The sequence below is a fragment of the Lepus europaeus genome, chromosome 16, assembly GCF_033115175.1.
Source record: "Lepus europaeus isolate LE1 chromosome 16, mLepTim1.pri, whole genome shotgun sequence".
Lineage (NCBI taxonomy): Eukaryota > Metazoa > Chordata > Mammalia > Lagomorpha > Leporidae > Lepus > Lepus europaeus.
In genome coordinates, this window is record NC_084842.1 from 24,881,176 (window position 1) to 24,902,595 (window position 21,420).

The following is a 21,420-nucleotide window of genomic DNA, read 5'->3' on the forward strand; positions in this document are numbered from 1 at the left end:
AGATTAAATAGGCCTTTCTTTCAAACTGACAGTGAGTCTTTTAAAAGTTTTCAATGTAAGCATTGCAGTTCAAAATTGTGATGTTGACTACTTTTTTCTTAATGGTAAACTGCTTTGTTAAGAAATAAAATATTTTTGAAACCTGAAAAAATTTGGGAAACACAGGGAAAAATCTCAGGAAGAGTCTAGAATGTAGTGCACAGGGACCCAAGTTCAAGTCAGCAGTTAGGATCACAGGTGAGGGGTGTATTGGGCATATTGTGATCTAAAATGCAGGTTGGGACCAGAGGCTCACAAAAGCACAGTGCTGGACAAGATGCCCCCTCAGTCACAACCACAAGCAACTTTCTCTGGCAGCCCCTTCTTTTTCTCATCAAAATTCACTTTGATAAAAGGCACAGACTTCCACGCCCCACAACTTCTGGCTTACCATCGCTGCACTTCACTGCTGAACTTGGATCAGAGTTTCTCAGTGCTGGAATTATTAACATTGGGATACAATGAGTCTTTGGTGTGAGGGGCTATTGTAGGATGTTGAGTAATATCCCAGGCCTCTACCCACTACAGCCTGTGCCAACCCCCCACCCTGAGTTATGACAACCAAAAATATCTTGAGACATTGCCAGATGCCCCAGTGTAAAGTGGGAACAAAATTGCCCCTGGTTGAAAACTACTGATTTAGATGTTAAGAAAGTTATAAATACCTCTGTTACCATTCTTCTCACAGTTTGAGGTGACATGATGTGGGTCTATAAGACATAATCTGGGATATGAATGCCACACCTAGTCCTTGCCCTTTCTTTGCCAGTGACCTTGAACTTGCTTCTTTTTATTTCTTCAAGCCTCCATTGCCTCATCCTTGTAGTAAAGATCATTCATTTGTTGAACATTTACTGAATGCCCATGTGTATGTAATATGAGTGAGAGAGAGAGAGCACCCATCAAAGCTGCCGACAGTGCAATGGAGCAGAGAGGGGGAAGTCATTGTAACCTCACTTGCTTAGCCTCTTACATGATTCTTAGTCCCTTGAGGCACTTATTATATGAAGGGCTTCTCTCTTCACCCCTGTGCATGAACACATGGTGAGTAATAAAGAGAATATTCCAGTATTCTGGATTCCAATTGGCAACTTTAAAATGATAATTGATGCCTGGGGAAAGTTCCACATTTCACAATTCTCTGTTTTGCCCAAACTAGCTCATTCCCTAACAAAAGCCAAAGGTTTACTCTTGAGCATTCCAAAATCCTGTTTAAACACCCACTAGAATTATCAATGTCAAAACCCCAAGATACAAGATTTCTATGGCAAATCATTTTTCCCTTTGAACTATGAAACAATATCCACAAATGACAAAGACAAATACCTTTATTGCATTCAAGAGTAAAATGTGAAATTGTACTTTTTAATCAACTCATGGATCTAGCCACATTTTACAAAAGCCATTGGCTTCTGAAGTAAATTCTTAACTCTTTAGCTTAACTCAATGGCCTGAAGATAAGTCATACCTCATGATTTCCTGCAGCTCTTCCCATATTTATCCCTGCCCCCACTCACTGTATCTTTGAGTATGGAAAGAAAAACTCAACCTTTTTTAGAAATCTTTACTCTTTTATTTTTTTACTTGACCTACACAGCATTTTGTAAACCACCAATTCTGTGTAAATGATACTCAGCATAACCGAACTGAATCAAGCCACCTGGTTTCAATTGTAGCACTCACTATCAAGTTTGGAATTTGTGCTGCGTAAGGATTTAGACCAGCAGTTTATGGTAATTTACTACCACCATTCCTTTGCAAGTCTGCTAACTTTATACTTAACAATGCTCCCTGCACCACCATTGTAGAACCCAATATCCTCTGAAACCTCAAAATCAGTGCCTTTGTGCAAAGCAGATTCCTTGCCCCATAGGCAGGTTGTACACTGAACCTTTGAGAGGTCTTCAAAAAGTTCACAGAAAATGAACATTACAAACACACATTGCATCGATCTCAAAATTTTGCACCCAAATAAATGTATCTTTTAATCCTATCTTCCACAAACTTTCTGAAGTCGCTCTCATATTGCAAGAGCAGCAACTAGAAAAACTTGTAGCCCCAGGGGCCCCTCCACATGCCTTTCTTTTAGCAATGCCTGGGTTTCAATGCAGCCATGATGAAAAGGTGGCTTATTCTCCCAGAATCAGGTAATCTGTCTTCCTTGTAGAAGTGGACATTGCAAAGTCATCTCCCTACAGGCTTGAGCAAAACCCAAGCTTCCTGGCTCTTCACCCCAAGTGAAGCAGGCGGATTTGTTTTTTATATTTATTTTCATTTTATTTTAAAAGCAAAGAGAGGGAAAAATCTTCCACCTACTGGTTTGCTCTCCAAATGCCCGCAACAGCCAGGACTGGGCTAGGCTTAAGCCAGGAGCCTGGAACAGAATCTTGATTGCTCATGAGGTTAGCAAGAAGCTGGATATCAGAAACAGAGGAGCTGGGACTGGAATGAGGCACTCCAGTATGGGATGAGGGCATTGCAAGTGGCGACTTATCTTCCTGTGCCAGGAGTGCCCACCCCAGTGGCAAGTTTCCAAGAGCAGGCAGGTGAGACACAGAGAGTTACACTCTGAGATACATTGAGCTCCAGAAGAAGCACTGAGATTAGAAGGACCCCATGCTCAGGGCTAGAATCTGGATTCACCTATTTCCAGGTGTGTGTCACACTTTCTCGTCATGCTCTTCTGCCCTTTTAGTTCACAATCAGTCGTGGCGATTTCCATCATCCTCTGTTATTAGCTCCCAGAGAGTCGGAGCTGAAAGCATGCCTTGAAGGACAGGGTGCTCAGCAGCTGTGTGTGTATTGTCTTTTCCATCCTATGACAAGGTTGTAAGGTAGATGCACTCTCCATGTTTTGCAGACAAGGGCTCCAACACTCAGAATTGGACTTGATCCCAGGTTGTGGAACTAGTGGTGCTCCTTCACCATGCGGCCTCTTCACACAGCCAGCTGCAGCGTAAGTGTCTCAATCCTTTTCCTGCATCGTCTGCAAAATCCAGTCCACATACTCAGCAACTTTGGTGTAGACACCTGGCTGTTCTCTGCGGGCACAGCCTTCACCCCAGCTGGTAATGCCCACCAAAAGCCAGATGTTGTTGTGCTTACAAACCAAGGGACCACCTGAATCTCCCTGTGTCACAATAGGCAGAAAAATATAGAATGTTATATGACAGATGTCATTCAAATAGCGATATTCTTTAAATTCTATAATCAAACTCCACACATCCCACACACCATACACACACCGTTTCTTGAAGTTCTTCATATACCTCATGCAGATGAGCTGCTGGATGTGATAAAAATGATTTAATAGTGTATGCTTGCATTTTCAGTTTATTCCCTTTTCTATTAGGAGGTAAATTCTACAAGGAAATTTTTTTTTTGACAGGCAGAGTGGACAGTGAGAGAGAGAGACAGAGAGAAAGGTCTTCCTTTTTGCCGTTGGTTCACCCTCCGATGGCCGCCACGGCTGGCGCGCTGCGGCTGGCGCACTGCGCTGATCCGATGGCAGGAGCCAGGTGCTTCTCCTGGTCTCCCATGGGTGCAGGGCCCAAGGACTTGGGCCATGCCATCCTCCACTGCCCTTCCTGGCCACAGCAGAGAGCTGGCCTGGAAGAGGGGCAACTGGGACAGAATCCGGTGCCCCGACTGGGACTAGAACCCGGTGTGCCGGCGCCACAAGGCAGAGGATTAGCCTGTTGAGCCGCGGCGCCGGCCAGGGAAATTTTGACATAATTGTCTTAATGTCAAAGATAAGTAATGTTCTTATATTTTAGCACAAATGCTGCATCCACACTTGTCCTCCCCTATGTGTAGCATTCACGTGCACAGATTGTGACATATGTACCATAAACCATACTGGATGTACATTATATACACATCAAACTGGTAAAGTTACTAATAAAATCACTAGATCATTTATCTCTGAATTTTTTAAAAACAACTGAAAGGAAATATACTATCATCAAATATATTTTGAAATAAATTATCTCAAGGAGCCTATTATGTATTATATAATAGTTACCTTGCAGGCATCTTTCCCCCCTTCTTTATAGCCAGCACAGACCATCTGTTTGGTTATTGCATGATCTCTATAGCTTCTCTGGCACTCTTCATTCGTTACCAAAGGAATATTTGCCTTCTGTAGAATGTTTTGTATTTCACCTGTGAAATAACCAGCATATAACTTCAGAGGGAGGGAATAAAATAAATATGAAAAGAAGACTAAAGTCTTAAAACTACTGGGGTTATGTCTTTGGAGAAAAACAGGCAGTGAGGTTTGGAAGTTTAGAGGTAAAGAGAGGGAGAGAGAGAGAGAGAGAGAGAGAGAGAGAGAGAGAGAGAGAGAGAATGAACCATGTACTGGTCCCTCATATCTTACTATTGTTAAGACAATCCCAGCAATGTAGGCTGACCACACGCTTTGCTTCCAGATTTTCTACTATTCTCTCTTCCTAACAGAAGTTCCCTCAGTAATCCCTTTTTATATTTATTGCCTACAATTCAAAATTCTGGAAGTTCTTACCTCTTTTTTTATTCTATATATTCAAATTATAGTTTATAAATTTTGGGGGAAAAAACCCTCTGACAATGGAGGACGACTTTATTCTTTGAGCAGATGCAAGTATTTCCATGAAGACAAATTTATTTAGAAATAACTTAATCTTCACCAATGTTCAAGTGCCCCACTGAATATATGGTGAGAGGCTTATTTTATTTAAGGTTACTTTTAATTTCTTCCTGTCCCAAGGGAAGATTTTTGTTGAATAAAGAACTAAATCAGAAAAGATGTAGGGAGTTCAGAGAGCTACGCCCCATAGTATCTCTCAGAGACAGAATTTTGGAAAGGAAGTATGGTCCATTTCATGAAAAGTTTAAGGACAATTGAAATATTCCAAGTATCCATAAACTGGGTTTCTTAACCTAGGGCCTATCACAAAAATGTACATGGCCCATGAACATGAATAGGAAAAAGTACACTCTTGTTTTCATTAATCTCCAACTGAAGTCTAATATTCTCTCTAGTTATTAATGTAAGCACCAAACATATTAGTATTAAGAGTACCTATGACTTTGCCATCAATCAAGATCCAGATAGCTTCATATCACAATACACTCATGGCAGATAACTGAAAATATCAATTGTGCTCACTACAGTTTCAAAATTATGACAGATATTAAAACACCTATTAAATAATATATGTGAATAAACAAGCACACATATTACTATATGACATCTTTTTAAGTAATTTTGATAACCTGCAGTATAATTTAACTGGCTTCATTTATAATCTTATGCATTTTATTTAAGCATGCAGAAGCATTGTTAGAGAAGTGGTTCACAGGCTTTATCAGATTGTAGGAAAATTAAGAACTAGGCACAAAAGAGTTGACACATCTCCTGGTTGTTAACATCAAAAGACAACATGGTTTTGGGAGACAGGAACACTACTAATACTAAGCATAAGATGGAACTGAGTGGCTTTTTCAGCCCTAAATGATTCAATCTTCGATGTAAAGCCAAACAGATGATCTTTATTATGAAGTATGATGCTTAAGATGTTACCTTACAGATTTTTCGAGGCCCAAGTCAAAATACATCTTCTTTAGGAACCACTGAATAAATATTTGGCAATAAATAAATTGGAAAGACCATGACTTTAGACAGAAGCTGATTCAACTCAAGACTCGCTCTGGGACAAACACTGAAAATGTTGGGCTGTACCTTTCTCCTTCGTGAAGCCCCATCCAGTTACCCAGCAGTTGGTATAAATTGCATTTGTATCATCTTTGGAAGGGAGGCATATTGGTTTTTGGATATCTGAAAGGTAATTTTTAAATTAGAGTTTGGTTAACTAAAGTTATGGATATTAGTCATGAAAAGACATCCTTTCCTTCTCCTGTAGTGCTTTTTCCACAGAGTAGCACCAATAATCTCCCTTCTGCTTTCTTTCTAAGGTCAATGATTCAAGAAAATTTCTCACCATCAGAATACCATTCACATGACATTTGATGTTAAAATTTTCTGAATTTTATCAAAAACTCAGAACCCAAATTTAATGTTCAAAGCATTTAGAAGTTCTTGTGCCTTATTCAAAGTGTGCTACCCCATAGTTAATAGTTGGAGCAGGAGTCTGCACTGTTCCAGGAAGTGCTCTTATTTATTAACTGAATTGTTATCCAACCAATGGAGTAATCACCAGCCCCATTTTACAGGTGAGGAAATTGGAGGTGCAGAAGTCCTTAGTAGACACAGCAGGCAGGCAGCTCTGTGGAGCCCCACGCCTCAAAGTCAGCCCCTAAACCATGATGCTCTGGGTTTTCCTGGGCTGCCTTGCACATCAGGCTCTTCCCTAGCCATACTATGTCCAGAAGTTCATAACCTGGTCCCACTCGCCCTAATATACTTCTTGTAATAATAAACCTAAGGCAGTTCTGATTCTGTTATTCTTGTCTAATGAAGTCCAGAGGGCATAGGTATTTCCAAAGCCTATTATCTCAATCCTGTATGTGCATTTGTATTCTTCTTTGAATATTTCTTGCCCCTTAACGAGAAAAGATTTTGTGTGAAATCCCTGAGTAACTTCACTTCCCCGGTAACTCTCAATTTCCCTCAACTGCACCAGCCAGAAAATGAAGATAATCTCTCCACATGTCCCTTCTCATTCAAACTGGCAGGAAGAACTAATCCAAGACAGCTGTGCAGCTTCCCTTTAAATATGCTACATACCGGTGTCATTCAAAGGAGCCTGAAGTTGTATTAAGGCGATATCATGACCAGTCTCTGAGATTTTATATTTAGGGTGAATAATAATCTGCTTTATTTGTGAGAAAGCGGTTTCTTTTGTAACTTCAGACAGATATAAAATTCCACCATAAATGCGCCAAATCTCTGGAAAGGGAAGCCTAGGAAAGAAAAATCAATGCCTGTTTGAAACTGGAAGGACTATCCTCTGGTACTGTCCCTTTTTTCTTTCACGTTCCTTTTCCACAAAGCACTGGCAAAGAAATACTGCATATACCATGTATTTTCCTAGTTAATTTCTCCTCCTGGCAATTTGTCATCACCAACAGCAGCAATACTAAATTTCTGAAGTCTTGAAATATTGAGCAATGTGCATTTCTGCAACTATATCATGTTTGCTTCAAGTGAAAATATAAGACTGCTGTTGCCCAACTCTGAGAAAAGCGGCAATGGGGAGAGACTCGAACAATTTATAATGGGAGAGTTAACCTAAATTCACAAACTCTGAAAGGAATTGCATTCACTGAATTCAGAGCTATCAAGTCAGACCGATCTTATACAACCCCTTCGACTAGAGCAAATTGGGAGGACTTTTGTGTTGTCTAAAATATATTTGTATTTTAGAAAGTATGAAAAAATTTAAATCCGCGTTTAAAAGAATATATACAAAGCTAACCCAAAATTATCATCTAAAAATAAAGTCTTATTTTTGAAAAGACCTGGAAATGTTCATTAGTATCAGCTGACTGTGCAAGTCATGCTTGCGCAGGGTTATGGAGGAGCAGAATGGAGCCCTCAGTGCAAGGTGGTCTTCTTTCATTTAAATCACAGTGTTTCCACGTCTATTGTGCCTTCTAAATCTCAACACTAAGCCTGAAAGGGCGAAAATTCTTAGTTCCAAATTGGGATGCATTTAGTAACAAAGAGACTTATTATTTCCCTCTGGGCCTTTTCCTTCAAGACAACTTCATTCCCTTAGCAAAGCCATATACCCCTAGGTGGCAACGTGCTCTGTCCATCTGTGCCTCTGACTCTGCTATATTTGGGAGGCAATATCTTCAATCCAGGTACCTGGCAACCTGAGCCCTCCCCTTTGATAAAGAAGGGATGAATTTTCCTCAAACAAAAATACCTTGATTCATATTTATTTTTGAGAGATTAAAAGGTCTTTCACTATCTCTTGTATTTATTCATATTCTTTGTCCGTTTTTACTTTTCTTATTGAATGAAGTAATCATGCTGTATACTTTGGAATGATTTTTTATGTTCTGGGTACAGTGCTATACATTTTAAATTTGTCATTTAATCCTTTCAGTAACCTAACAAATAGGCACTGTAGAAATACGCCATCTCTTATAAGGGACTTGAGCATCCTCAGATTTTGGTATCCTCAGAGGTGTTGGATGCTAAAGGACTACTATATTATTAACCAAGGGACTACTATTTTATTACTCAATTATCCAGGGTTGTATTCTAGTAAGTGGCAAAGCTGTGACTCATGCTCTGTCCTAACTATAAAGTTTAAGTGTTTTAAAACTTCAGAATTCTATATGTACTATTTGCTTGATAAAATAGAAATATTACATCAAATTATATTCATTGAAATGTGCATAGCAATACGCTATCACTTTTATTTTTTATTATTATTACTTAGTACATTTGTGAATCAAAGAGCAGAAAGTAAAATTTCTTTTGGTCTGAAAAACAAGTCTTTGAAAAATGCATTTAGGGAGAGGTGAGTAGAAGCAGCAACAGCTGGGAATTTTGTTAGTCTCTTTAGACAAATGATCCACCTGGAGTCAGTCCCACCAAAAGGCCTCACTCTGTTCTAATGAGTCAAATTAGTCAGTTCCCTGATCCTTGTAGCTTTTAATTAATTTAAACACCATCCTTCTTGAAAATGTCTTGTATGAGAAGAGAATAACTCTCCATTAATAAAGTCACATTATTATGGAGAAACTCCTTCAAAATGAAAAGGCAAGATAAGCTGCATCCACAACTCACCCATCAAAGCAATGAGCTGCAGTTAGGACCCACTGGTGACCGATGATGGACCCTCCACACACGTGGCTCTGAGCTGCCAGCTTCACCTGCAGGCTCACCTGCCAGGGCCACTCTCCCCTAGAAGAGTTGCTTCCTCCCACGATGCGTGCATTTATTTTTGTGGTGCAAACTACAAAGAAAGCATTGAAGCTAATGGTTGGAATTAGAAGTCAACCAGAATCCCCTTCCATCAAAGAAAACAGAATATATGATTCCATTATGAAAGACTAAGCAAGCTCTCCAAGCAACATGGACAGTTACAGTTCAATGAAAAAGTGCGGTTTACTTACCAGATCCATTCTCAGTTTTACACAGTCTCAAAGAATAACCGGAGCTCTTTTGTGTCCCATGGGTAATGCTGGTTGGGGAACCATCCAAAGACAGTCTTAAGGAACACTTACACCTAGAAAAAATGGACTGCATGTAAGTCAAAATTTTCACGGAAGGAAAGGGCACTCAAGAAAATTGCTGATTGTCAAGGAAACGTCCCCTTACTTCGCTCCCTCACAGTCTTCTGGGAGTAGAGAGTAGGTGAAGAACTGACAGCGAATTGTCTTTGTACAAGTCTCTTGGCAAACGGTCGCTCCTTTAACAAAGGTTGCATTCAATTCTTCTCCTCCAAAGTCGACTCCAGAGTAAATTTTGAAATGGCAGGGTTCTGTGCCAGTTATAAATGTAAAAAGATAAAGAATGATAAAAGCAATAAATCCTAGTCACTCAAGTTTCTGGTACCTTGAGGACTGTTTCATCACTGTTACTTCCTAAAAAAATCATAAAAATTGTCACTTTAATGTAATATTATTGAGTCACCTTACCAGGCAACGTTTTTTTGCAGGTTAAAAGGCTATAACCAGATATCGTGTTTTCTTGAGGAGTAGGGAAACTCGGTGTACCGCTTTTAGAAGTCTTAAGGAAGCACGCATTTCTATTAAAAAAAAAAAAGAAACAACAGAAGAGAAACTGAATTACAGGCACTAGGCAAATAGAAAAGCAGCTTACATTTAAAAAAAAGCAACTCTGCAAAGTTTATTCTCCTGAGATACTCTTTTCAAAGTAAATTGACTATAGAACTCTAAGAAATTAAAGGGATTAAATGTAAATCAAGCCACATCTCCTTCTGGTAAAAATTAATATGTACAGATAACCTGAAGGGAGGACAATGGTAAAATTCTGCCTTCTAATTAGAAACACAACACACAAAACAGATCAAAGAATGAATTCTGGGGATTTATGCTGCTGATGTTATTATATAGCTATATCTTATTCTCTTAGCTCTACACTGTGTGTAAAGAAAGGTGTGGGTTATCTCTGGATAAAGAGGTTGGATGAGAACCGTGATCATTTTCAACAGAGCTCTCATTTCTGAAATATGGAGCCATTAGAGCTCCCACACTGAGGTCATATAGTCAGCAAGTGGGTTTTGCTTCAAGCTAATAGAAAACATTGAGATCAGTAAGAAAAGCGTCAGATCTGTTTTTCCTCATGGCGGTTGTTTCATTGATGTGTTTGTAAGAGAAGGTGGGTAGAAAAGCCTGCTAATCTCATAATTGATCTGCACCTGGCAGATTAGTACCTACTTAAACTGGAGAATTGTGTGTTTTGAGGGAAATGAAAAAAAAATCCTTTTTCAAATTTGAGATACAAAAGTGTTGAAAGAACAGCAGCAGGGGCTGCCACTCTGGCTTAGCGGGTAAAGCTGCCGCCTGCAGTGCCAGCATCCCATATAAACACCAGTTCAAGTCCCAGCTGCTCCACATCCCATCCAGCTCTCTGCTATGGCCTGGGAAAGCAGTGGAAGATGGCTCAAGTCCTTGGGCCCCTGCACCTGTGTGGGAGACTAAGAAGAAGTTCCTGGTTCCTGGCTTCGGATAGGTGCAGGTCTGGCCGTTGCAGCCATCTGGGGAGTGAACCAGCAGATGGAAGACCTTCCTCTCTCTCTCTCTCTCTCTTCCTCTCTCTCTCTCTCTCTGTCTCTCTCCCTCTCTGTAACTCTGCCTATCAAATAAATAAATAAATCTTTAAAAAAAAGAACAGCAGCAGACACCACACATTCATACTCACCTTTGCGATTCTGTATCCCATTCATTTGTGTAGAACGTAAAGAAGAGGCAGTTGGAATGATAGGTGCAAATGGTGCGACAGACAAAAGCGTCTGGAGTGAGAACTCTGGCGACATCCACATCTGAGAACGCGAGATGCTGGAAAAGGTTCATGTGGCATCCTGTGAACTCACAGAGGGAAGATGTTCCTCAATGACAGAAAGCTCAATTTGCTTATACTTTGCCATCATCAACTAAAGAAATTAGGAATATTGATTACTCACGGCACTGGACATTCTGAGTGAAACAATGTCATTTCAAATATTCCCAAACCTACTGTTTGCCATTTTGGAAAAGCCACAGTTGGCCTCACTAATAAGATCTCAACAATAAGATCAAATCCCTAGGCTAGAGAAGTAGTATTGGTCAACCGTATTCTCCACAAATGCAGTGTTTCTGTTACTCAGTAAATGTTCCTGTTTTTTTTATCCTGACCCTAAATTGGGCCATAGAAACATGAGATTTTATGCTGTATTTCCCTGAGTATTATGAAAAGATCTTAATAAAAAGAGGTTAGCAAAAATACATGGCAGCTGAACGAAAGTCACATTTATGCACTGAAATAAGAATAGGAAAGCATCCACTTTTCTCCTTAAATAAGCATATTTCTCTTGTTTAGACTGTTGAGAAACAATTCTCTTTTTTTTTATTCTGTTCTTGCTTTTTTTTTTCTTTCATCCTATTTCTTTTTCTTTCTCAGACCAAACAGGAAAGGGGGGAGGAGGGAGGTGGAAAGTGGGTGAGAGGGTGGGAGCGATGGGAAGAATTACTATGTACCTAATGTTTTTTTTTTAATTTTTTTTTAAATTTTTGACAGGCAGAGTGGACAGTGAGAGGGAGAGACAGAGAGAAAGGTCTTCCTTTTTGCCGTTGGTTCACCCTCCAATGGCCGCTGCGGCCGGCACATCTCGCTGATCCGAAGCCAGGAGCCAGGTGCTTCTCCTGGCTCCCATGCGGGTGCAGGGCCCAAGCACTTGGGCCATCCTCCACTGCACTCCCGGGCCATAGCAGAGAGCTGGACTGGAAGAGGGGCAACCGGGATAGAATCCGGTGCCCCAACCGGGACTAGAACCCGGTGTGCCGGCGCCGCAAGGTGGAGGATTAGCCTGTTAAGCCACGGCGCCGGCCTACCTAATGTTGTATTTATGAGATACAAATAAAATAGCATATTTCCTATTTTTCTTCAGTTTTATTATGTACTCAGTTTACTCAATTTCACAATAGAAATTTCATTAAAATTATGGGACCTTAAAGAATGATGACAGCAATTATGGGAAGTATAAAACCATCATAATTTAAATAAATGTAGTTGCGTCAAGAGACATCATATCTCATAATACCTTAATATGGTAGACTAGGAAATTACACCTCAACTAATCAAAGGAAAAAATAAAGCATAGAGGTGGTCTTTTAGCTTAGTTATTGGGGTGCCGGTTGGGAGGTCCGTCCACATCCCATATCAAAGAATCTAGTTTTGATGCCCAGCTCTGGCCCCTAAGTCCAGGTCCCATTAATGCAGACCCGGAGAGGCAATAGTGATGGTTTAGGTCAGGCCTGGATTGAGTTCCTAGCTCCCAACTTCAGCAAGGCCTACTCCTGGCCACTGCAGGTATTTGGGAAGTGAGCCATTAGATAGGATACCCTTGTCCCACGCTCTGCCTCTCAAATAAAATAAATAAATAAGTAAGCTGTTGAAAACATCATAGATTATTAAAGCTGGAAGAGAACTTATGTCTATCCCAACCTGCAATTGCACCTTCACCAATAGGAAGTAAAGGCTAAGGCAAAGTTATATAATGGCTGCCTATCAAAGGCATGCCATACCACCCAACCAGAGCCCTTTGGAAGCTTGGAAAGGCTGAGACACTCACTGTTTCTGGGCATTTTAGAAAATGGAGCTGGTGCTGTGGCACAGCGGGCTAAGCCACAGCCTGTGACACCAGCATCTTATCTGGACACCGGTTCCAGTCTCCACTGCTCCATTTCAAATCCAGCTCCCTGCTAATGTGCCTGGGAAAACAGTGGATGGGAAAACAGAAGATGGCCCAAGTCCTTGGGCCCCAGCACCCATGTTGGAGACTCAGAAGAAACTCCAGGTTCCTGGCATCAGTCTAGCCAAGCACTAGCCATTACAACTATATTGGAAGTCAATCAGTGAATGGAAGAGTCTCTCTCTCTCTCTCTCTCTCTCTGTGTGTGTGTGTGTGTGACTGCACCTTTCAAATAAATAGATCTTTAAAAAAAGAAAAAAATGAAGAAAAATTTCAAATGAGTAACAATACTTTACCTTAGAAATTATTTAAGAAAAAAAAGGTAAGAAGAAGGAAGGAAATAATAAAAATTATAGTGAAAAGAAATGATAGAGAGTTAACAAAAATCTGCAAAACCAAAAGTTGTTTCTTTGAAAAGATGAACAATATGGACAAACTTACCTAAACTGACCAAGAATAAAATAGACAAGAAATCAATTATAAAAATGAGTATTGGAAGAGAGAACTTTACTACCAACATAACAGAAATAACATGAATTATAAGATACTATAAACAACAGTATGCCAACAACTTAGATAACCTTAAAAAATGGACAAATTCCTAGAAACACAAATGATTGAAACTGACAAAATATATAGCAGAAAATCTGAATAGACACATTAAAGGTGAAGGAATGGAATTACTAATCAGAAAACTTCCCACAAAGAAACACCTAGGTTCAGATAACTTTACTACTGAATTTTACTAAATATGTAAAAACTCAATTCCAGTAATTCACGAGCTCTCCCAAGAAATCAAGAATTCTTCCCAACTTACTCTATAAAGCCAGTGTTACCTTAGTACAAATATAGACAAAAACACTGCAAGAAAAATATATAATACCTCCTACTATTTGATATTGACTCAATATCATTAACATAATGCTAGCAAATGAAATCCAGAACCTTAAGGAAACATACACCATGACCTTGTAGGGGCTAGGCAACAAATGCAAAATTGTATCAACATAAAAATCAGTGTAATATTATTAAAATAAAGAAGGAAGAACACTCAATCATTGTAATAGGAGCAGAAAGAAATTAAGAAAAATCCCCCTATATTTTCATAATTAAAGAATGAAAGAGACTATCCTAAATGTAATAATAGTAATCTATGGAAAACCCAGTTATCATAGATATTCTTGGAGGACTGGGTGCCTTTTTCATAAGGTCAGGAATAAGACAAGATGTCTCAAAATGTAAGCATTATACTGGAGAGTCTAGCCAGGGCAATTATAGAAGAAAAAGAAATAAAAGAAATCCAGATTGGAACAGAAGAAGTAAAATCATTTCTAGTCACAGATGGCATACTCTTGTACATAGAAAAGTTGTCCACAACAAAATGTTAGCCCTAATAAATGAGTTCAGTAGAGAGCTGCAGGATTACAAGATTCATACAAATATAAATTTTTTTATCCACACACAAGAAATGAACAATCCTAAAATTAAAATCAGAAAACAAATCCATTTATAATCATAGCAAAAAATATAAAATTCATGGGAGTATATTTAACAATAAAATTATAAACCTCATTCTCAAAACCATAAAGCACCATTGAAAAAATTTTAAAAGATCTAAATAAATAGAAAACTCATCTTCATGAACTAGAAAAGTTAATATTGTTATTATGGCAAACTCCCCAAAATGATCCAGAGTCAGTGCCTCCCTATCAAAATCCTAGTCAGGAGTGGGCATTTGGCCTGGTGGTAAAGATGCTTGTGTCCGGTATTGGAGTGCCTGGATTTGACACCTGGCTCTGCTCTTACACCAGCACCCTGCTACTGCAAGCCTGGGAGGCATCAGCAATGATTCAAATGGTTGGGTTCCTCCACCTATGTGGGAAATCTGGACTGAGTTCCTGGTTTCTGGCCCAGTCCTGGCCATTAAGGACATTTGGGGAGTATACCAGAAGATGACTGCTCTCTCTGTCTCTTTGCTTCTCAAATATATACTTTAAAAGCCCAGCTATCATTTTGTTTTTTTTGTTTTTTGTTTTTTTCAGAAATAAACATGCTTCCTAAAATTCTTCTGGAAAGGCAAAAAAAATCCAGCAATGTCATATCAATTTTGAAAAAGTACAAAGGATTTTCAATTTTGAGAAGTACTAAGCACAAAACATCAATGAATGGTGATGACTACAAATCATGTCCGACTTAGAAATTTTGTCTGACGAGTTAGAATAAGAGACAAAGTTGCTATAGATTTAGGAGGCATTTGGCCTTTAGGTGTTCCCTGAGGACTATGGAAATCATGCCCCGTGAAAAGCCATGCCCTTAGGATCGCTAGCCATTTCCTGAAATATCCAGCATTTTTATCACTCTGTAAGGCCGTTTAATTAGATTGAAGTAATATGAGAATTCATTGCAATTCAACAAGAAAGCAAGCACAGAGCAGTTTGAGATTAGACTGTGGGCAACAGCTGTGAAGGTCCTGAGGCAGAGCAGGAGCTGTCAGTTCCTCAGGGAGAGTGCAACAAATGCTGTCAGCAACAGTGCTGCATGCAGGCTGGAAAGCATTTGAACAGAGTCCTTCCTCCTGTAGACCACACCTTCCAAAGCTCTCCCAGGAAAAATATGAATATTAAAATTAAATAATCAGTAAATCTGAACCAAAAAAGCAGGCGCACAACATGGAGAGGGGTGTCCAGGGAAAAAAGACAAATAGGAAGAGATGCATTGTTGCCAACTTCCGAGTCTTCCACAGAGAGGCCCTGACCCAGCAACCAATACAGGGTTCGGCACAGAGCCAGCACTCAGTCCTTTGCAGAACTGATCCCCGACTTACAATGACTCTGTTAATGATTTTTCAACTTCATGATGATACAAAAGTGATATGCATTCAGTAGAAACCATGTTTCAAATTTTGATCTTTTCCTGAGCTAGTGATAGATGGTATGATATTCTACAACTATACTGGGTAGCACAGTGAACTACAGCACCCAGACAGCCCTGCAAGCACAATGGGAAACCACCAACACTCTACAGGGTGCTGTGTGTTAGGCTAGTGTGTTCAGTAGGTTGGTGTAATAAACATAATTTTGACCTACAGTGTTTTTGACTTACAACAGGCTTTTTGGAATATAACCTATCTTATGTTGGGGAGCAGCTGTACCCTGATATGCTAAGTAATGGGAAATTTTACAGAAATTTTCTGGATGATTCAATGGAAATGACCTATACTTGTATATCTGAAACTGTAAGGTTTTATTGAGTCATCATAGAATCATTCCCTAGAAATGGACACCATCATGAAATGTCCTTACAGTTTTCTCCGCAATATCACTATATTAGTTTCCGTTTACTGCGGTAATCGGAATATGATTGCCAACTTAGTGACTTAAGTAAACAACACAAATTTACTGTCTCACAGTTCTAGAAATCACAAGCCTGCAGATGGTCTAATGAAGATGTCAGTAGAGGTCTGTTACTTTGGGAGCCTGTAAAGGAGAACCTGCCTCCTTGCTCTGTTCAACTGCTGGGGGCCCCTACATTCCCTGGACCGCGGATCCTTTCCCCATCTTCCAGGTCAGTGGTGTAACATCTTCAAATCTCTCTGTGTCTGACTCTGACCCTTCTGCCTCCCTCTTTCTCTTATAAGAATCTCTGTGACTACATTGGGCTGTCTAGATAATCTAGGACAGTCACCCCATCTGAAAGACCTTAATGTAATCACATCTTTGAAGAATCGTTTTCCAAGTAACACATTCACAGATCCCAGTGACTAGCACCTGGACATCTTTTGGGGGCTCTTATTCTGCTCACTGGAGTCACAGATTGAAAAATAGTCACATAATTACCACTTTCTGAAAGCGCACAGGGCTTCAGTGAGAATCCAGACACCACATTATCCAGCAACTTTATACTGCTGGGCGTTCCCGTTGTGCTTTTCTTTAGAAGGCAATTGTTCCTGAAGGAGAAGAAAAGAGGTTACTTTGCTTCCTAAATTTTGCGATGCATGCAACAGTCCAGGTAATAGTCAGCAAAGAAATGACTCATGGGCAGTAGAAAACAAACAAGGCAATCAGAACAATGTCACTGATAAAGAGTGGGTTAAGGATTTACATTCTTAATCCAGTAGATATCAGCCCTTCCACACAGAGAACATTAGGGTGAGAATGGAGTGGGAGACCTCGTTTTACATCACTAATACCTCATTCCACAAGACAGCCTATCTGTAGACCAAATGGAACTTACTTGCTTTAGAAAAAATGACAATAGTATTAGGAAATAAATAAGGAAAGTGGTTATTAAAAGCCGTCTTTGCTCTTCAGCTGAAAAAATAAATGAAGTCATGCAGAATACAATTAAATCTTAAAAGCACCATCATAAACAACAAACGCTGAATTTTACTTACCGGTGTTCTGCATTATAAAATGTTTGTGTGGCATATGTGAAAAATTGACAGTGAATATTGTCAGTGCATTGTTTCTGACACTCCTCAACACTTTGAACCTTAGATATATTAAAATTGGTTCCTCTCATATCAATTCCTTTGTAAGTGGCTCGATGGCAAGCTGTACAAATGAAGGACATAGAGAAAATTCTGTCAATTTCTTTTCTGGAGGTAGATCAACTACATTTGAGTTGGCTAATTTTTTTTAAAGACTTATTTATTTATTTATTTATTGAAAGGAAGTTACAGAGAGACAGAGAGAGAGACAGAGTGGGAGAGAGAGAGGTCTTCCATCTGCTGGTTCACTACCTAATTGGCCACAACGGCTGTAGCTGCACCAACCTGAAGCCAGGAGCCAGGAGCTTCTTCCAGGTCCCCCACACAGGTGCAGGGGCCCAAGGAATTGGCCATATTCTACTGCTTTCCCAGGCCATAACAGAGAGCTGGATGGGAAGTGGAGCAGGCAGGACTCGAACTGGCTCACATGGGATGCTGACCACCACAGTGCTGGCCTCAGGGTTGGCTAATTGTGAATGATAACATTCCATATTTGGCAACTACTCTATTAAACAGGAGATTTAAATATTATATTACTTAATTATCAAACTCTACTTGAAATAAACAAAACCAAATGTGGTTTTATTTTCCCCCAGGAATAGCAGAATTTGAAAGGAGTTACTTTGCTTCCTGAAAGGCAAGGTGCATGAAGCAAAACAGGTAACATTTCACACTGAAATTGGTAGTGGGTGTTGGAAAGTGAACAAGGCAATAATAGCAAGGACCCTGATAATGTGTGCCAGGGCCCTATGTTATGTCCCTTTAACCTCTTACACTGAATGCAGGAGCGTCTTTATCTTTGTTTCTTATTTTTCTGTTTTGAACCCCTGATTTTGAATTGCATCTGTACTCCTTGCCACTGAGAGTCTGTGTTGGATTATTATAGTATGTGGAGACTTTTTACACATGTATGGAAACATTTCCATTTCTGTCTTAAATTTTTATTAAATTTCATTTAAGCTATTTTTAAATGAAATAAGTTCTTAATTTCTTATTCATTTTTATTTATTTGGAAGGCATAGAGACAGAGACAGACGAACAAACAGACAGAGTTATTCCATCTGCTGGTTCACTCCATGAATACCTGCTGGGCTAGACTAGGCTGAATCCATGAGCTGGGAACTCCATCCTGGTCTTGCACATGAATGGCAGGGAACCAAGTACTTGAGCTATCACCTACTGCCTTCCAAAATGCATCTTGGCAGGAAGAAGGAGCAAGAAACAGAGCCAAGACTTGAACCACAGCTCTCCAATACGGGACACAGGCATCTCAAACGGCATCTTAACTGCTGCACCTAACACCCATCCATAGACGTTTATGCAAATAGTATATTTCAACAGACAATGAGAAAAATTAGATTTATTTTTAAAAGTCTCAGATTTATTAGCTAAACTGTTGCTTAAATAAACAATATAACCAGCAGTATGAACCAGTAACCTAATATATGTAAATTTTTCCTCCTAGGAAGTATGGTTGAAGTCATAAAACTAAACTCAATGGTAAAAAAAGACAGAAACTAGACCAATTAGCAGGCAAACAATATATTGAAGTAATCATGGGGGTGTATTATCCCCAGTCATTCATGTGCAGAGGGATTTGCTGGTTATAGTAATGAAATCTAATTTTGTTGCACATGGGAAAAAAGAAAAGCCAGGCTAAGAGTTGTGATAGGATACTTACAAATGAAGTTTTCTTTATGGTTACTTTATGGTTATCTGAAAGCCATACATCTACCTGTAAATGTTTTTTAATTAAAATTGATCCCAAGTTTAAACACTTTATGTACCTGAGAGCAATTTTTCACTTCAAGATATCTGAGGAGAGTTAAAAAGGAACATTAAAACCAGACACAGTGAGTAAGACTTAGTTTTGGAATAAACTAACAATAACTATGGAGTACTGAGAAAGGCACAACAACTCTTTTTCCCTTAATTTTTCTATCAGAAGCAATAATTGCAAAAAATAGTTAATTGAATAATTTATACAAAATAAATTAATCTATAAATTTGAGCTCATAAAATGAAAAAATGCATTCCACTTCAGGTAAACTATTGTATTGTCTTCGCTAAGTCAGGATTATGATTAAGGCTTTATGATTAAGGCTTTGCACCTTTTTGTTAACTGATTAAAACACAGATGTCAGGGGCTGGCATTGTGGTACAGCGGGTTATGTGGTTTCCTGCAGTGCAAGCATCCCATATCAGAGCTCCAGTTCAAGTCCCAGCTGCTCCACTTCTGATTCCAGCTCCCTGCTAATATGCCTGGAAAAGCAGCAGAAAATGGTCCAAGTTCTTGGGTCCCTGCTATCCATGTGGGAGATCAGGATGGGGCTCCTGACTCCTGATTGTTCCTGGCACAGCCCCTGCCATTGTAGCCATTTGGGGAGGAACCAGCAGATGGAAGATCTCTTTCTCTCTCCCTCTCTGTCACGCTGCCTTTCAAATAAATAAATCTTAAAACACACACAAATTTCCATGGCTGTGTGTGTGTGTGTGTTGAGGGGATGGTGGTAATGGGAAAGGAAAGGAAATTAAAATTAACTTATAAAGTTAATATAATATGGATAATATAGTAATGATATATAATTTCAGCATTTTTTAAGAGATTCCACCAACATATCAGTTGAAAAAATATTTTCAGCACTTTTCACATTCTGATAAGTTCTAGTCATGTTAGAGAAATAGCTCATCTATCTAAAATTTATACTATACTATTAGAAATTGTTTCCCAAGCACCAGTAGCAACAAGTATCAAATTAAAGTTCTCCAGCATCCTAGTCCTGAAAATTTCTTCTAGGAAGTATTATTCCTTGCAAGATGTACAGAATCTAGTCCCTTAACCTGGGCTTAAGGGCATACAATAAAATTTCCTAAATCCTTTGTCAATAGCACTATTTACAATTGGGGCCAAAAATTCTTTGCAATGGAACACTGCCCTGTGCCTTGAGGCATCTCTGGCCTCACTCCACAGGATGCCAGTAGCAGCTCCCCAGTTGTGACAAACAAATGTGTCTCCAGACTCTACCATGTGCCCCAGGGAGATAAGGCAGACAAAATCACTTCTGGTTGAAAATGACTGGTGTAAAAATTGTCAATGGTGAAATGAAACTGGAAGTGAAACTGGGAGAGGGATAGAGATGTTCTCTCTGTTTTCTTGAAGATTCTTACCTAGAATGAAAGGGGAGATTATTTCCTGGTTATGTATTCACTTTCTGCAAATCTTACACTGTAGTGGTAACCTCATTAACAACACAAGTTCATTAAGCATGTGTGTGCTTATTGATAAAGACACCAGGATTGTCAGGATGAATAAAGTCCCTTCTTTGATGTCCAGTTTACTGCCATAACTCTGTTGTCTTTCTGAGTGCTCCTTTCCAAAGTCCATGGCAGTTCAGGCTGTGAGTGAAAGATGTTCTCCAATGGAGCCATTACTAACTCAAATTTAGCAAGAAATCCATTTCTTACCACTTATTTGATGGCCACATTGCTTTAAGGAATGTCCAGAAATTGCATTTGTCCGATGCACTCTTGGCAAGGTTCCTGTAACACTGTCTTTCAAGAAGCAACCAAACCTGTTTTAAAAAGTAGCTCCACTTAGGAAGTAGAATAATAAACACGCATTAAGAAAATGTCTAGCATTTTCTATACACTTATACAAATCAAGGAATAAGGAAAATAATACCATTGCTCTGATACTTGCTGGAAGGACGATTTTTGGAGGAAATTCCACAACATCCAATGGCCTCTGTGATAGCTTACCTGAGCATTGTTTTTCTTCATACTCATCAATTTTTAAGTACGAAAAGGTAATAAAAGAGTCAATGATACTTCTTGTGTTCCTAAACTTTGGAGAAATTATGTTCCCAACAGGTGAGTGTTTTAGTAAATACTTTCATTTACTTAAAAATTAAGTCAGTCATAAGAGTTGAATCTTTGAACGGTGTTCTCCTTGCTTATTAATTCCTTACAGTCTATGTTTAATGGAAGGCTTATTTTTGTTTTTAATGTTATTCT

General features: G+C 39.2%; 1 protein-coding gene across 2 annotated transcripts in view; it reads right to left on the reverse strand.

Annotated features, from left to right (window-relative positions):
* Positions 1-1,349: 1,349 nt before the first annotated feature.
* KLKB1 (kallikrein B1) overlaps positions 1,350-21,420 on the reverse strand; it is a 28,947-nt gene continuing 8,876 nt past the window's right edge. Inside the window, exons 4-15 of one of the 2 annotated variants that reach the window (XM_062213301.1) lie at positions 20,872-20,978; positions 17,311-17,470; positions 16,754-16,863; positions 10,889-11,048; positions 9,643-9,752; positions 9,323-9,485; positions 9,118-9,230; positions 8,789-8,957; positions 6,770-6,945; positions 5,765-5,860; positions 4,064-4,203; positions 1,350-3,169 (exon numbers count right to left, since the gene is read on the reverse strand). In XM_062213301.1, coding sequence (XP_062069285.1) covers positions 3,005-3,169; positions 4,064-4,203; positions 5,765-5,860; positions 6,770-6,945; positions 8,789-8,957; positions 9,118-9,230; positions 9,323-9,485; positions 9,643-9,752; positions 10,889-11,048; positions 16,754-16,863; positions 17,311-17,470; positions 20,872-20,978 — 1,669 coding nt within the window. In that variant the 3' untranslated portion in view covers positions 1,350-3,004. Of the gene's footprint in view, positions 3,170-4,063; positions 4,204-5,764; positions 5,861-6,769; positions 6,946-8,788; positions 8,958-9,117; positions 9,231-9,322; positions 9,486-9,642; positions 9,759-10,863; positions 11,049-16,753; positions 16,864-17,310; positions 17,471-20,871; positions 20,979-21,420 lie in introns of those variants that run through there. The other variant, XM_062213302.1, reaches the window with a different exon arrangement.